The sequence below is a fragment of the Lycorma delicatula genome, chromosome 5, assembly GCF_047948215.1.
Source record: "Lycorma delicatula isolate Av1 chromosome 5, ASM4794821v1, whole genome shotgun sequence".
NCBI classification, from domain to species: Eukaryota; Metazoa; Arthropoda; class Insecta; order Hemiptera; family Fulgoridae; genus Lycorma; species Lycorma delicatula.
In genome coordinates, this window is record NC_134459.1 from 100,271,692 (window position 1) to 100,287,680 (window position 15,989).

Sequence of the window (15,989 nt, forward strand, 5' to 3'; positions counted from 1 at the left end):
TATCCTACTTTCTTCATAAAGTTATAGATTCCACAACCATGAGTATGTTGGGTATCAATTAGTTGAAGGAAATTTCAGTGGAATAAATAATAATATAGTTAATAAATCTTTATTTAAATATTAATATAATATTTAGTTAAATATTTTTATTCATATATATATATATATATAAACAAATATTTTAAGACCATATTAAGGTGAGATGCACAAACACAGAAATATAAATACATAAATATATTTAGTCTTGCCCATTTTTTTTTTTAAGACTTATTCAACAATTTTATGAAGTGATGTATAAAGTCTATAAACAGGTACTTAAAAAAAAAAAAAACAGTTATTACTATTTGAGATCGTTTTGGAAAATAATTATTAAAATTATAAAAATGTATATGTGAAGTTTAATTTTTCTTTTTATCCAGATTTTTGTAAAATTGTTGCTGAATGGGTTTTTTTCTAAGGACACTTAATGAATGTATTTGTCAGAATTAGGATGTTGTCACATAAATCTTGCTGTGGTTGTAAATGCAAATGAGCAGTTGTAGAGATAATAGTTATTCATTAGTGAAATAATAATCAACATTGAATTTGTTACAGAAAGGAGTAATAATTTTGTATAGAAGGCATAATATTTTTTTTTTATACGAACATTTTTTTCATTGGGAAGATATGCCTTATTTTTCTATCATTAAAGAGCTTCTGGGTTCCATCTCCTTCTTTTCCATGTTTTATATTATATATTCAAAAAACTATTGAGTTTGAGACTTGCACTGTTTCCTTAAATTTCTTGCATTGTTGTGTAGAAAGTTTATCAAACTTTTCGTGATGAATAATTAGATTTTCTCTTTATAAATATTAAATGCAATTATGTTTTACTTTAATTTATAAGTAACATGTTTGTTTTTCTTTTTTATTAATAGAACTGGAAGCAATCCGATTATTAGAGGAAATAAAATTTGGGGTGGGCAAAATGGTGGAGTGCTTGTGTACAATGGAGGTTTAGGACTGCTTGAACAGAATGAAATTTTTGATAATGCCATGGCTGGTGTTTGGATTAAGACTGATTCAAATCCTACATTAAAAAGGAACAAAATATTTGATGGACGTGATGGTGGAATTTGTATTTTTAATGGTGGCAAAGGTAAGTAAAATGTTAAATATATTATCATTGGATTTAATAATAATAATTTGTAAACAAACAAAAGACCAATGCATGATTTTATCACAAGGATTTTTATTATACATAATTAAATGTACTTGAATAAAATTGTAAAAAAAATTCTAAAGTTTTATTTCTTTCAGAAGAAATACAACTTGCATGTTGTTTCAATATATTTGCAGCAGCCACCTGTTCATTTGTAATTTTTTTTACCTCTGCGACTACCATTAGGTATTGCTTCAGAAGACTAGATGAATGACAATTTTTGTAGCATGTGAAAATGCCATCCCTGATTGGCATCTGTATTACTATATGTAATATTGTAGTCCCAGGACGTGTGTATTTTATTATTCAAGTACTATATAGATAACGAGATAGAATAAAAAGCAGTACACATTGATATTTTAAAAATTATTGGCTTATGAAGTTAAATGAGAATTTACAAATTTTTTTTTTTAGTTATTTTTAGTTGGTCATTCCATGAAATAATATTGCATTCTTGAATTTTAACCACTTCTTTTTTATTCATAAATCCATCATTTTATTCTTAAAAGACCAGCCTTCTTTAAACACACTGCAATTGAATTTCATTTAATGTACAAAAAGGCAGTAATAATGAATTTGAAATTAGAAAGTAAGGATGTATAAAAGTGTAGGACAACTGAAAATTATTTCCATTTATTAACAATCAAGTAACATACTGTGTATTTACAAAATGTTCTGTATAAAACTTATTTCAGATTTAAATATTTTAATTTCTGTTTTTATTTAAGGAATTCATTTTTTTTTAAATACACTTTTTAGAATGTTACAGGAGTTTTTATTGAAATACGTAAAAGTAGGCAGGCAGTACATAGCATTGTTAGTAATGTGCAACATAATATACTGGTCCTTTTAACAAGTTCCACAAAATAGAAGTGATCCTCAAATAAATAATTTTTTTATTCTGATTGGTAGATAATAACAATATAGATCATATCAAGAATGACTAGGTATGTTCTACTCCTTTGATAAAACAAAAGAAACTATGTAGTATTTATGCTTGGATCAAGGGAAACCATGGTGATCCCCTCAGCAGACCAGTATCACAAAATGCACAAGTAATTATAAAAAAAATTAGATTTATAAGTTCATTCATTAAAAAACTATAAACATATGAAATAATATTTGTCATAAAACATTTGATACTAGCAGATGTATACTAACAAATCACTTATCCTAAGTAACATCCCAAAGACTGAAGAGCCTATAATAAAACATATAATGTAAGTAAATATAATTTGTTGCATATAAAACATCACGGTTATTACACATTTATTGGTATAGATCATAGTCCAAGTACTTCTCAATGGTGTATATGCTTTATTTTTTGATTTTCACGTATTAACAGTTTATATGTGGAAATACAAGGCAGTGTTAACAATTTATATTTTTAGAGTAGCCTACATGATGCCTTAAAATCAGATTTAAACATTTTTCTGAAATTTTTTTTTATTTTAGTTATATTTTGACTGAGGAGATACGCCCCTTAGAATAAAACCAAATTTTATTAAAGGATAAAAATATCCCATGTACGTATCCACTTTTGTTTCAAAATTTGTCATGTTCAATAAACAGCTCATGCTTATATAGCTTATGTATGTGCTCCTCTCAATGTAACCTTTCATACTAAACCCCCAACAATTTCTCTGATGCAATCTTCTCACCATCCACTTTTAACACTAAATAATTATTTTAAGAATTAGATTTAAATTCTATCAGCCCTGTTTTAGATTTATTGAACATTAAATTATTACACTTAATATTAAGATTGCTCCAATTCTGCGTTCACTTCCTCTGCTGAATTTTTTAGGTCTTGTTGGAGTTCTCTTTTATAATAGCCGAAGTACCTCATCAATATACAAAAGTAATCTCACTTCAGAGTTTGAAGAATGATCATTCAAGTAAATAATAAAAAGTTTACTTTTGCCCAGTCTGATTCAGAAACACTTCGTCCATTGTAAACAACAGTTTTCTGTTATTTGTTTTCTAAACAAAGAGGATAACCACAAGTGAGGAGTTTCCAATCACCCCATTTTAATAACTTATCTAAGTACAGCATGGCTGAACAGTTAAACAACTTGGACAAATTACAATATGTAGTAGCTGTTGATTTTGACACATCTAAGGCAATGTATATGGTGTCCTCCATACTCAATAAAGCTGAGTCAATAGAGCAAGACCTTTGAAAACCATGCTGTGACTCTGACAACAGATTATTGTTTTCAAAATAGTATTTTAATGTTTTCTGTTTTCTCAAATATCTTTGCAAAATTAGATAGAAGAGCTATTGGATATAAACTTTCTATCCCTCTTCTTATGCAAAGGTTCAATAACCGAAGATTTTTAATTATCTGGGAAGACACTCATCGTCAAGGACTGATTGATAATTTTAATTAAAGTAATAGTGAAATTTTTACTTGCCTTAATTTTTTTAAGCTGTGTAGTACTTCATCACTACCTATTGAATTAGTATTGATTACAGTCACCAACAAGTAACGGCAAGCTAGGAGTGGCAACAATTACTACACAAGTGAGTTGCATCATGTTTATGCTACTAGAGATGACTAATCATAGTGTGCCAATATTTCAGAGAACAATAGTAAACCAACCAGTGACATGCAGATTGATCATCCAAGCTCGCAGTTTCATGGTGGCTACTGTACTTCCTTTTCACTGACAGTCTTAAACATAACAAGTTATTAAATTTAATATTACCCTGAACATAATCAAAAATGTCTATTGCTCCTTTTTCATCACTTTTAACTTGTAGTTCATTGACAATATTAATAAATGTATTATTGAAATGATTGGTAATGGTTTTTGGGGTTGAAATGGTTTCTTGGCCTACAATCATCTAATTGATATTTCCTGAATTAACATTTAATCCCGGTTCCCTCTTGATAACATGTAGCTTTGCTTTTAGAGTTGTCTATGTTTATAAGTTAGACATATTCTTTTCCTGACAAATACATTTTTTGAAGATTTTAGTTTTTATTATAATCTGATATCTTCTGATCTCTTTGTCTTTCACTTTTTTGTGCAGTTCTCGTTCAAATCAACTCAAAATCCTAATTGCCTTAGTAAACCAACTAAGCTAGTTTTTTTAGTGTCTTTATATTTCTTAGAGGAAAACTGAATAAAAATGTTTAAGAAATAAATTCTGTTAAAAAATTATGGTAGTTATTGTATATGCAATTATTTTCATTATAATTAAATTTAGTTCTCTGTAAAACTTCTAATATTGTTGGTACTAAAATTTCTTTTATTAACTATAGCTGGATTGGGATTGATCAGATAAGGAATTTCAATGAAACATGCAGTATGATCAGAAATGACCAAGTTATAAACTAGGGTAAACTTACTGTTATAGAGTTTATTTGTGTGATATTGTCTAGACATGTCTTACTGATTGGCCTGGTAACTTCGCTTATGTTCAGTTTAAAACCATTACTTTCGACAATACTTTGGAAATTAGTTATTGAAATATGGGTTAAGATCCAAATTGTTGGATTAAGGAGCACAGAACTGTTGTTTGGATGAAATTTTCTTTTCTTTAGTATATTTAAATTATTTAGTTGATGTGCAAATGGCTTTATTTTTAATTTTATTATATTTTTAAGAGCTTATTTAGAATTTAGCTTATTTAAGAAAGTATCCAAAGCATATTTATATGAAACCCTTTATATAGGTATAAAAATTGTTTGAGAGCTATTCACTTATGCAGCTGACTGTTCAAACACAGTACTTTCACAATACATTTTTAAAGAACTCAAAATTTCTTTCACTAAGATTGCAGATCCACCATGTATCAAATTTTCTTACATAATAATTAGCCAGCCTATTAAACATTCAAACTATTAAGAACATTTATATTATTTTAAAAAAATCAATATTCATTAATGCTAATAACAAAAACTCTACAATTTTCAGATAAATATAAACTAATTTTATTGACTTTTTCCTTAACACCACCCTGCCTGCATGTTTATATACATTAACCACTGTGGAAAAATGCAACTCTAATAATTTATCTGAGTTAACATCTGTTTCAACTGTACCTTTTAAATTATTTTTAGTTCTTTTAATGTCCAACTGATTACAAATTTCCATTTGAAATGTGGACTCATTTCTCAAAAAAAAAAAATTGGAATTTTAGCTTGCTTAAGGCCATTAATTATAACATCTATTATCAACATTAATTTACTTAAAACTTTTTTTTCCTAAACCATTAAAATGTAATCCATTCTTAGTATGAAATATACGACCTAATGTTTAACAATACAGTAAAATCTCTGTATTTGTGGGGATTAGAGACCATAACAATGCCGCAATTATAGAACAGAACTAATACTCATTTAAGGAAGAATGGTTAGGTTCTATGTAAAATGAAAAAAAAAAATCATATGTACTTACTTAGGGCTACGATATTGATGAAATACAAATGGCAATATTAATTATAAACACTGGTTTAGTACAGTACATAGGTACACTTCACAAAAAATAATTAACAAAATACAGTATATATTTCCTAATTTACCAATAAGCACTCACTGAACTGTTTGATTTAAAAACTCACTATAGTACTGACAGTATGTACTGTATTAGAAAATGTTCAAATCGTATTCTGTAATCGGCTCATAAAGTAAAAAAAAAACAGTACTATGAACACTAAAACTAAAATTATTGTGAAGGAAATTTACAAAACTAACCTACAGTATTTTGGATTGCATTTACAAAAATTGTAATTTTTCCTTGTCTCACTCTCGTTTTTAAATCTGTGTGTTTTTAAATTCTGTCTATTCTTGCACGGCATCTTCAATTTTTCGCTTAAAGTTTAAGCTTCTACTCAAAGATGGTCAGCAACTATAAAAGACTGGATAAGATCATGCCTTCGGTAAGTGTTTTGACATTTAACTGTTTTCCAAGGATCATATCTTCTACCTTTTCACATTCATGCTCTACCTGCGTCATTAAATCTTTTAATATTTTTACGTTTTAATCTTGCTACATAATGTAATGTACACGAATATGGAAAAATCTTAGCCGTAATTATAGAAAACATCCCAAAATATTGCACTGTGAATAACAAAATCGTGAATACGGAAAGCGAAAATAAGGAGGTTTTACTGTATAATGTTTTTAAAATGTAACAAATACTTTTAATTTTGTTATTTAACTTTTCATTTCTTTATTAACACATGAATCTGACATTACATTGTGTCTATGCGGAATATTAATTACATTGGTGAGTTAAGCTCTGCTGAGTTTTTTTATAGCATTGTAAGTTTCATTGCAAGCTACTTACTTCATTAGTTCCTCCCGTAATAACCTCAAAATGTTTGGAACTCAGTTGTGCACACTCACCACCAACCTCAGCCACCACATTCCCCAGTTTTGCTCCTGGTTTGACTGAACTGTAGACATCCTTACTTGGGACTGCTTTTCTCAATCTACAATTCAGCTCACAGTCATGGCTATATGAATAGACATTTTTCTGTGCATCATAGTAAAACACTGTCTATTACCTTTATGCTGATTTGGGGATTGCTTTTTTGTATTGCCTGTAGTATCAGCTACTTTACTTCTGCTGTAGAAATCATTTCCTACACTTGTAATGTCACATTTATTTAATGGTTTTATGTCATTAAAGACTTGAAACCAATTAGTGTATTAATTATGCATAATGGTTCAGAAGTGAAAGAAGATCGCAAACTATCTTATATACATTTTATGTAAGATAGAGGAGGAGAATCTAACTTTCTTATCTCTTTAACTGTGTTATCTCTTTTGGCAGTTTACATAATTGTTCTTCCTTTTCAATTATTTCATCTTGTGAATTTACCTCATTAAGTTTGTTCTGGCTGATTTTTAAATCGCTTTTGAAATATGTGTTATCAGAAAATTCAATTTCTTGTCATAGAAAAGCACTTGATTCATCACAATAAGAATTGGCCTTCTCATTATTTTTGCCATAGAATTTCAGATAATTCACCACCTAATCATTTTTCTAATTCAGTCAAAGTGTTGTTTTGATCAAATAAATCCTGATTCTGGCTGGCTGAAACCACTGTCTCTGACTTGGCAGATAATCATCATTCACTTCACCAGCCTAGATTATCTTTTGCAATTTTTTTTATATAATGCTCATATGTTGTCATATGAGCACAAGAACAATAAAACTACTCATAAAAACAAACACATTGAAGTACATAGCATCTGGTACTGTGCATTTTTTTAAATAAAAATCACAAGGGTGATTTATTTAGTCCCATATTTACAATAACAAATGTTTATTTTATTCCTTATTTAAAATTGTTTGGAAGGAATATTTTGTAAATAAAATCATGCAGTTTAAATTTAAACTGCAAACAATTTTTGTTTGCAGTTACTCCTTCCAAACAATTTTAAATAAGGAATAAAATAAACATTTGTTATTGTAAATATGGGACTAAATAAATCACACTTATGATTTTTATTTTAAAAAATGCACAGTACCAGATGCTATGTACTTCAATGTGTTTGTTTTTATGAGTAGTTTTATTGTTCTTGTGCTTATATGACAACATATGAGCATTATATAAAAAAAATACAGCTCACCAAATGAACATTTTGATAAATTATCTATTACATTAATTCATAAATAAGTTAACTTGATCATACATTGTTATCTAAAATACATAAAATCTTTAGTTCTCAAACATCACTATCATGAATTTATAGTTTTGAAATTAAACTGTTTTCAAGGTTTAGATAAAAATTATAAATTATATTATCTCTAATTACTGTTTATATACAGATAAGCCTCAACAGAAATTAAAAACAACTAAAACAATCTTCTTCTTTTCTTCTTCAACACTATTATTAACACTTTTCACTATAAACAAAATTCATTGATTGATTAATATTGTTCAGTACTATATATACACACACAGTAAAACAATACAGAATTTAACCATTGAAAGTACCAGTCATTCTGTACGAACTCCAACACAAGACTGTTACTTATTTTGTCTATTGTGTTACTGTTTTACCCTGGTTTCTCTTGATTCATCAAGTATAAATAATAAATATATAAAATAGTTACATAATAAATAACAATTCAAAAGGCATTATAAAAATTTTTTGAGCACATATTAAATGGAGTTGCAGAAAATATAAATTTTTTTGATTAGTTTGTTAGAGATGGATATCATTATTTATTTATTTATGTTTAGAATTAGTATAATGACTCATATTTATGGGCACCAAACATGATCTAATCGCTCCTTTTTTGTCTGAAGTCTGAGTTCAAGTTAATATACTTCAGACAGGAATGTACATAAACATAATAAATATTTAATAATGTTGATAAGCTTAGCAATTTATTATGGCACTTCAAAGCAAAACAGTACAGTTTGATTTTGATTAAAACAAAATCAGTTTCATTATCCCAGTTGCTAAAATTTTGATATTGTTTTTTTTTTTACACTTTTTTAGAAAAACTTGAAATATAATATTATGAATTAATTATATAATAATTTCCACTTAGCAACAATTTTTATATTATGTCTGAGCATTTTCAGATATTAATCCATCATGAAGAGCATTTATGTGTTACGCACACTTGAGATCTTCATACTGACATGACTGGCAACGTCAACATTATTTTTATCTTTTTGACATTCAATTGTATTTATAATTTTGTTTTTAAAATTCAAAATTCATTTAATACATTAATTTGTGAAGGAAATAATTATCATAATGCATAATACACAGATGTTCTTGATGGATTAATATCTGAAAGCGCTCGGACATAATATAAAAATTGTTGGTAAGTGGAAATTATTATATAATTAATTTATATCAATACCAACGGGCCATGATTAATAATAAAATTAATATTATGAACTTAGAATTTTAATCCATTTGCATAAACTCAGAGCTAATACGTAAAGACTATTTCTACTGCAACCTTTGGTGATCATATTGGGTAAGACATTCCCTCACCATAAACAGAGACAATCGTTCAGTTAATTAATAAATTTGAGTTTGCACAAAATTAATGTTTTCTTCACTTGATTAGAATGTGGAAAACAAATTTCTTATTTTTTTCTATACCTTGACATGTTATGTTCGTTTGTTTGTCATAGTTTTATTTTGTTTACTTTTTTTTTAGTTTTGTTATTTGTTTAAATTGTTAAAATATTTATTTACTTTTTTAATTTTACAGTTACAATTTTTATTACTTTTTGAAATTTCATTCTTTACAAGCTTTTTGTATTTAGTTAACAAAAAAAATAAATAAGAAATTAGGATAGATAAGGGGTTTTAATCAAGCAGCTCAATTGTATCCATATCATCGGATCTCGCATCATCTGTATCATCCTTGTTTGATGATTGATTCATTGGTGCACTCATACTGTTTTCAGTGTCACTGTCATTAATGCAAACTGTTTCATAATATTCTTTTTCTATTATTAGTGAGTGTTTGCAACATTGCTTCTAATATTTCGCTAGCAGTTCAGAAAATTTTTTCTCAGCAGTTTCTTTTATATTGTTTAAATTTTTCTGACAAGAGACATTTTCATCCTCTAACTGACTTTATATTTTCACCCAAATCAACCCAATCTGGATAATTTCAGGATTGTAGAATGGTAATATTTTTACGTTGTGACCATGATCCTGCAATATTTTATCAAAATAGTACTCTCCATATCAGGGCTTATTAATTCATGCTAATTCGTACAGTTCTGTTTTTAACATATCTGCTGAGCACGGAATATTTCTTTCTTGAAGCCACTTAACAGTACATGTAATTTTCCTGTTTGAATTTGGTGTCTTGTGTAACTTTACATTGCAGTTCCAAGCCAAAATCAATTACAAATTGACCGAAATTACCAAAATCGATCAACATGGAAGATTCGAGATTAGCTTTGTTCTCAGCCATTTTTTGTAATTATCAGTACCTTCTTTTTGGCCCAATGTAAAAATTAAAAGAGCATTTTTAATTTCTCCTGCTTCACTGCCGGCATTAACCAATATCAGCTTCTTGCCTTTGGGTACAGGTATTTTTTTATAGCGTTTATTTGAGCCATCGGTCCAACCATAATTTTTCCTGTTTGTCATCTGAAAAAATTATTGGTCTTCTTTCCCATCTGTAAATACTCTTTTTTTTATTATTTATTCGTCTAATATCTATATCTTGTTTTTCTGCTAAAGTTTTTTTGTTATTTTCAGTTTTCTTCCCTCTAAAACTCATACTCCTCAGAATTTTCCTTAATTTCATTATTGCAAATCATCTGCAGATCTTAGTGTTCAGTTTTTAAAATGATTAATAACTTTTTCGATAACGGCAGGGCTTTATTTTGTATTTGATATTACATAACACGCATCTTTGGAAGTTATCGATGTTAATTTTCATTTTCATTCTATTATGATTTTCTTTGGTGTACAAAAATTCTCATTTTCTCCCGGTTTATTTGATTCTGTTATCATTTTACGCACATTATGAACAGATACTCCACAAAGGTCTGTTACGCGAGCTTGAATTTCTGCACAAACCATCGCTGGATTAGACATTGATTTTTATACTTTGCTTTGACTTTTTAGAGGTATTTCGCTTCCTAATCTACGATTAGGATCTATGCATTTTGGATGAAGCATTAGGAAGATTAAGTCTTTAAAACTTTCATTAGTTTTTATTGAAAAAACTTTATAAAAAAATATTATAAAATACTGTTCATAGAAATAATTAGTATTGAAAAATACTGATAATAGACGCTGGTAACAATGTATGGTAGGTCAACTAACTATACGAATGCAAGAAGGCAACTGTATTCTCACTTCTACTTGGTTCTTGAACGCATCGCACCATCCCCCTACTGTACTAGCATTGCCCACACCACTACACATATCCCAATCGAGTTTCTGCGCATTCATGTTACACTTTCCTAACTTAGAACAGTTATAGTACAGTATAAACTTAATTTTTGTTTTTCTTTCAGGTATTCTAGAAGAAAATGATATATTTCGAAATGCACAAGCTGGAGTATTGATTTCAACTCAAAGTCATCCAATGCTAAGGCGGAACCGTATATTTGACGGGTTAGCTGCTGGAGTTGAAATTACCAATAATGCGACTGCTACATTAGAAAGTAACCAAATATTTAATAATCGATTTGGAGGATTGTGTCTTGCTAGTGGAGTTCAGCCTATTGTCCGATGTAAGATTGCATTTTTAATGAAACATTATGTAAAAACGTAATTTTGGTTATTATTATGTTGTTATTCTCTAAAATGGGAACTAAGATTTTAAATCTGTCTCCTTATATTATTACTTACAGAATAGTGTTTTAGTATTAAGGAAAAATGTGTCAACTTAGTCACTATAATAGTCATTACTATTTATTGGATTTGATTAACAAATCATAATCTACGAAAAAACCCAATAGAAAAAAGTCACGTTTCTCCCAGTTTTATTTATTAAATTATTTTAACACATTTATAGAAAGATTAAAAAAATATAATTGACCATGTTACATTATGTGAGAATTAAGGAACAAAATGTCCTAATGTTAACATGTAATAAAATCAATTATTTTAATTTCATAAACTATGAAATCTAATCATATTATTATTTTAATCATTTCTCAACATCTACAAGGCATAGTATAGAAACAAAATGTTTCTATACAATTGCTATTTGGAACTATTTAATCTTTGACATCACTATACAGCAGCTCTATAGTTAATTATGAGCCAGCCAGAGCACTTACTTCCCAATTATGTTAACTCACTCGGAGCCAACTTTCTTGAATCTAAATGCACATTACTGTTTGCTTGAGAATTTAAAAAAAATATCCTCTTTGTAAGACAGTACAAAAAAAACAGCTTGGTCTAACATCAAGCAGTGTATTTTGTTTCACATTAATATTCGTGGACTTCTGGACTGCTTCAAAAGTTTGACTTGGAAATATTCTTTGTTTCTTAAACTAAAAGAATTTTTAAGTAGCAGACATTTTATGAGTGGTGATATATCAAAACAACTTTCACCAAATTGACAAAAATAGCAATAAATTTCCATAACAATAAAGGAACACATCATGGTAAACATTAAAATTTAGGTGATATCTAAGAAAAATATAGAGTATTTTATTCTAAGCACCTAATCAAGAACTGATATTGTTTTATGACTTTAAAGCTTACTCATAAGTTAATTGTACAAGATATATTTATTATGTTTAGTCATGTGATTTTTAATTTTTAATTATTGTGGTGTCTTGCAAGTCTAATGTTACAGAAATTTGTTACAATAACAGTTTTGTTTTACCCATCAGTTAATTTTTATCAATTTTTATAAGGTTACTTTTGTTCAACATGAGGTTAGCATTGCTCAGGTGAACATCATTTTCCCCCTAATCTGTTTAAAGACTATCTGTGAATCTGAATATAACCAAAATATTGAAATGCCATAACAAAAAAGATCCCATTTTGCGTATATAGTGTATAATAAAATGTGATAATGCACAAATAGAAACTCTACAGTATCAACAGGTTCTTTAATATTAATAATTATACTAAAAGTCCCACAATGAAAAACATAACAAAGTCCTTAGAAAAACATATTTATTTGTAAAAGTTCATTAATTAAATATTTGAGGAATGTAACAATCATCTATTAATATGCCAGCTTTTGTGTAACATTTTTAATTTTATAAAAGTAAATTATAACAAAGTTTTTTTTTTGTTTTAGGCAATAAAATATTCAGTAATAAAGATGCTGTCGAGAAAGCAGTGAGAAATGGACAGTGTCTGTATAAGATATCCAGTTACACATCATTCCCAATGCATGATTTCTACAGATGTCAAACTTGTAACACAACTGATCGTAATGCAATTTGTGTAAATTGTATTAAGACATGCCACGCCGGACATGATGTTGAATTTATTAGACATGATAGGTAAGTGCCGCCAACTCTTTATAGCATATACTATAATATATTAATTTTTTTTTTTGAAATTGAAGTAGTGGATTCTTTCCAGAATTATTGCATATGTATTTTTATTAGTTCAAGTTTTGGGCTCTTGCACAACACTGAAATTTGTACTCTACAACTTGATATTTCATATTCATGTTAAAACCAGGAAGGGACTAACATCCTGAAGTAAATATGTTTGTAAAATAAGAATAAATATAAACTTCAAAAATTGTATTTGGGAATACAGTTTTCTGTGGGATCACAAAAATTAAAACATTAGATGCACTTGCCTTTACTTAGATGAATCCATGTTGCCATTTAAATATGTTGAGCTGAATCTTAGTTTTATAAAAATTTTCCAAGAGTTACAGGATAGTTAATGGTTTCTTCTCCCTTAGAAGCTATGCTGCTGATTAATGATAGTGCATTTGGCAATTTACAAAGTTAGTGTACCTTCACTTACCCCAATAACTTAATAGAGATAATGAGGCTTAGTAGGGATAATAGAGGCTTTTCTTTTCATAGTCTATTATAAAACAAAACTAGAATTAATGGGTTACAAGAAGAATATAATAGCTTTTTTCTTTTCTTTTTTTTTTGTAAAACTAACTGGTTGTATGAATGAATTATTAGAATAGAGGTCCAGCTAAGCACTTGTTTTCCAGGACAGCCTGACACAATTTGCTCCTGAAAATACCATGCCGTTCCAGCTCAAAACTAAAGTAAAGGAGTGAAGTGGTTTCCTCTTGCTTTCTTCACTGGACCTAAACATACTTGCATGTCACCATACTAATCACTCCAAAAAGCTGATTAAATTCAATCATATAAGCAAGATATTTCCACTCTGTTTAGTCTCAGAAACCAACTATAATAAATATTATCACATTCAGTGAAAGTGACTGAATAATGCACTTAACATGCATTAACAATACATTGAAGCTGTAAAAAAATTTGGCTAGATTTTGTAAACTAAGAAATAATGTATCCCTTTATATTGAAAACAATATAATGTGTACACAATCATACATTGCTTCCACTCTTTAGAAATTTTATTTATTTAGAAATAAAATTCTTTTAATTTAATTATTTTTTTCTTTTAATTTTATTTAGAAATTTTACTTTTTTTACTCTTTTTAAATTTTATTTCTGTCCTGGGTCTCTTGTACTATGTCCACCTCCATTCTGCTCTATTTCTGACTGATAGTGAACATTGAACACTTTTTCTTGTTTCACATTATACAGAAGCATACTTCAACTCTTAATTACATCTACTGCATAATCATCTCTTTCTATTAATACTTGATTAGCCATTGCTAGGTTTTATCATTTCTTCGTTATAAATATTAAACAAGGTCAGAGAACAAAAAGTAAGTTTATCATGGAAAAAGACTATTACAGAGCACAGTAATTTTCCTTTGTGGCTTTCTCCTTCTTATCCCCACAGAGTTGTTTTGGCTGAAATAAAAGGCAGAACAACTAAAAAAATTGGTTGAGCCTCGTAAGAAAAATGAAGTTTTGTCAGAAGTTATTTGAAAATTACAGTGTTGAAATATAAAGGAAATGTTGCAAATATATAAAAATTAAAAGGACAAATGTTATGATGAAGACTTTATCATAGTTATTGAAAATGACAACTTTATTAAAATTGTAGGTCTTAATTCAGGTTCCATTCATATGACAGCTCCAATATTGACAGCAAATAATTGAGTGATGATTAGAAAATTTATGGTTAGGCAAGAGACATACACTAACATTTCAGCCAGTACTACTCAAATGTTTTTATTTTATATATTTATTAATAACTGAACAGCTTGAAAAAAAGTGTCCATATATTCCATTTGGCTATTTTTGCCTTCTTTTCATCGCTTGTTGACTACTGTTTAGCAGTTGATCTAAAACTTCTCATATTGCTTTCCTAGAGATTTAAAGGAAAGCTACTTTACCTTCAAAATATTTAATTTATGATTGTCCCTTCACGCTAAAATATATATATATATGTGTGTACACACACACAGAGAGAGAGAGAAAGAGAGAGAGAGTTTGTTCAATGGAAAAGGTGACTGATGGAAAATAAAACGCAAGATGTGATTTATTTTTTATTCAAAATAGATTCCTTGTGAGTCAGTACAGTGCTGGAAATGATTATAAGATTGTTTAAAGCATTTCTAATACTCATTCACCTTCAAAACCGCAGTCGAAGCCTTCTGGATATCTGAAATCATGTTGAAACGCCTTCCTTTCATCGCCAATTTTAGTTTCGGGAATAGCCAGAAGTCATATGGAGCCAAATCAGGTAAATATGGGGGATGATAAAGCACAAGGAAATGGCTATTTTTAGCCAAAAAATTGTGTACAGTCTTGCACTTGTGCGTTGGTGCATTGTCGTACTAAGATCATGTCCCTTGCTCCCAGTATTTGGGACAAGAAGAATCCTGACCGAAGTAATAGTCCCCATTCACCATTTGACCAGGTACAAATTCTTGATGGATAATTCCTTTGAAATCAAAGAAAACTATGAACAAAGTCTTGATTCGGCTCTTCTGAATTCGCACTTTCTTTGGTGGATTCTTCTGGACTCTTCCATTCTGAGCTGTGACACTTTGTGAATGGATCAAATTGAAAGTACCATGTTTCATCACCAGTTACAATTCTTGACATGGTCTGGATCATATCAGCCATTCTTTTTATAACTTTGCAGTAATCCACTGTGTAATCTTTTTGATTAACAGTCTGAGTGTGCAGTACAAAGCGAGCACAAGATCTTTCGTTTTCCTAAATTTTCTTTTAAAATGAGATGGACAGTGGGATTTCAGAATACCAGTGAGCCTTCGATA

The 15,989-nt window shown here is 28.8% G+C and overlaps 1 protein-coding gene across 2 annotated transcripts in view; it reads left to right on the plus strand.

The window, feature by feature from the left end:
- Window positions 1-15,989, plus strand: part of FBXO11 (F-box protein 11) — a 78,613-nt gene that overhangs the window by 31,274 nt on the left and 31,350 nt on the right. For both annotated transcript variants that reach the window (XM_075366751.1, XM_075366753.1), the window contains exons 9-11: window positions 918-1,138; window positions 11,182-11,400; window positions 12,930-13,137. In XM_075366751.1, coding sequence (XP_075222866.1) covers window positions 918-1,138; window positions 11,182-11,400; window positions 12,930-13,137 — 648 coding nt within the window. The remainder of the gene's footprint in view (window positions 1-917; window positions 1,139-11,181; window positions 11,401-12,929; window positions 13,138-15,989) is intronic.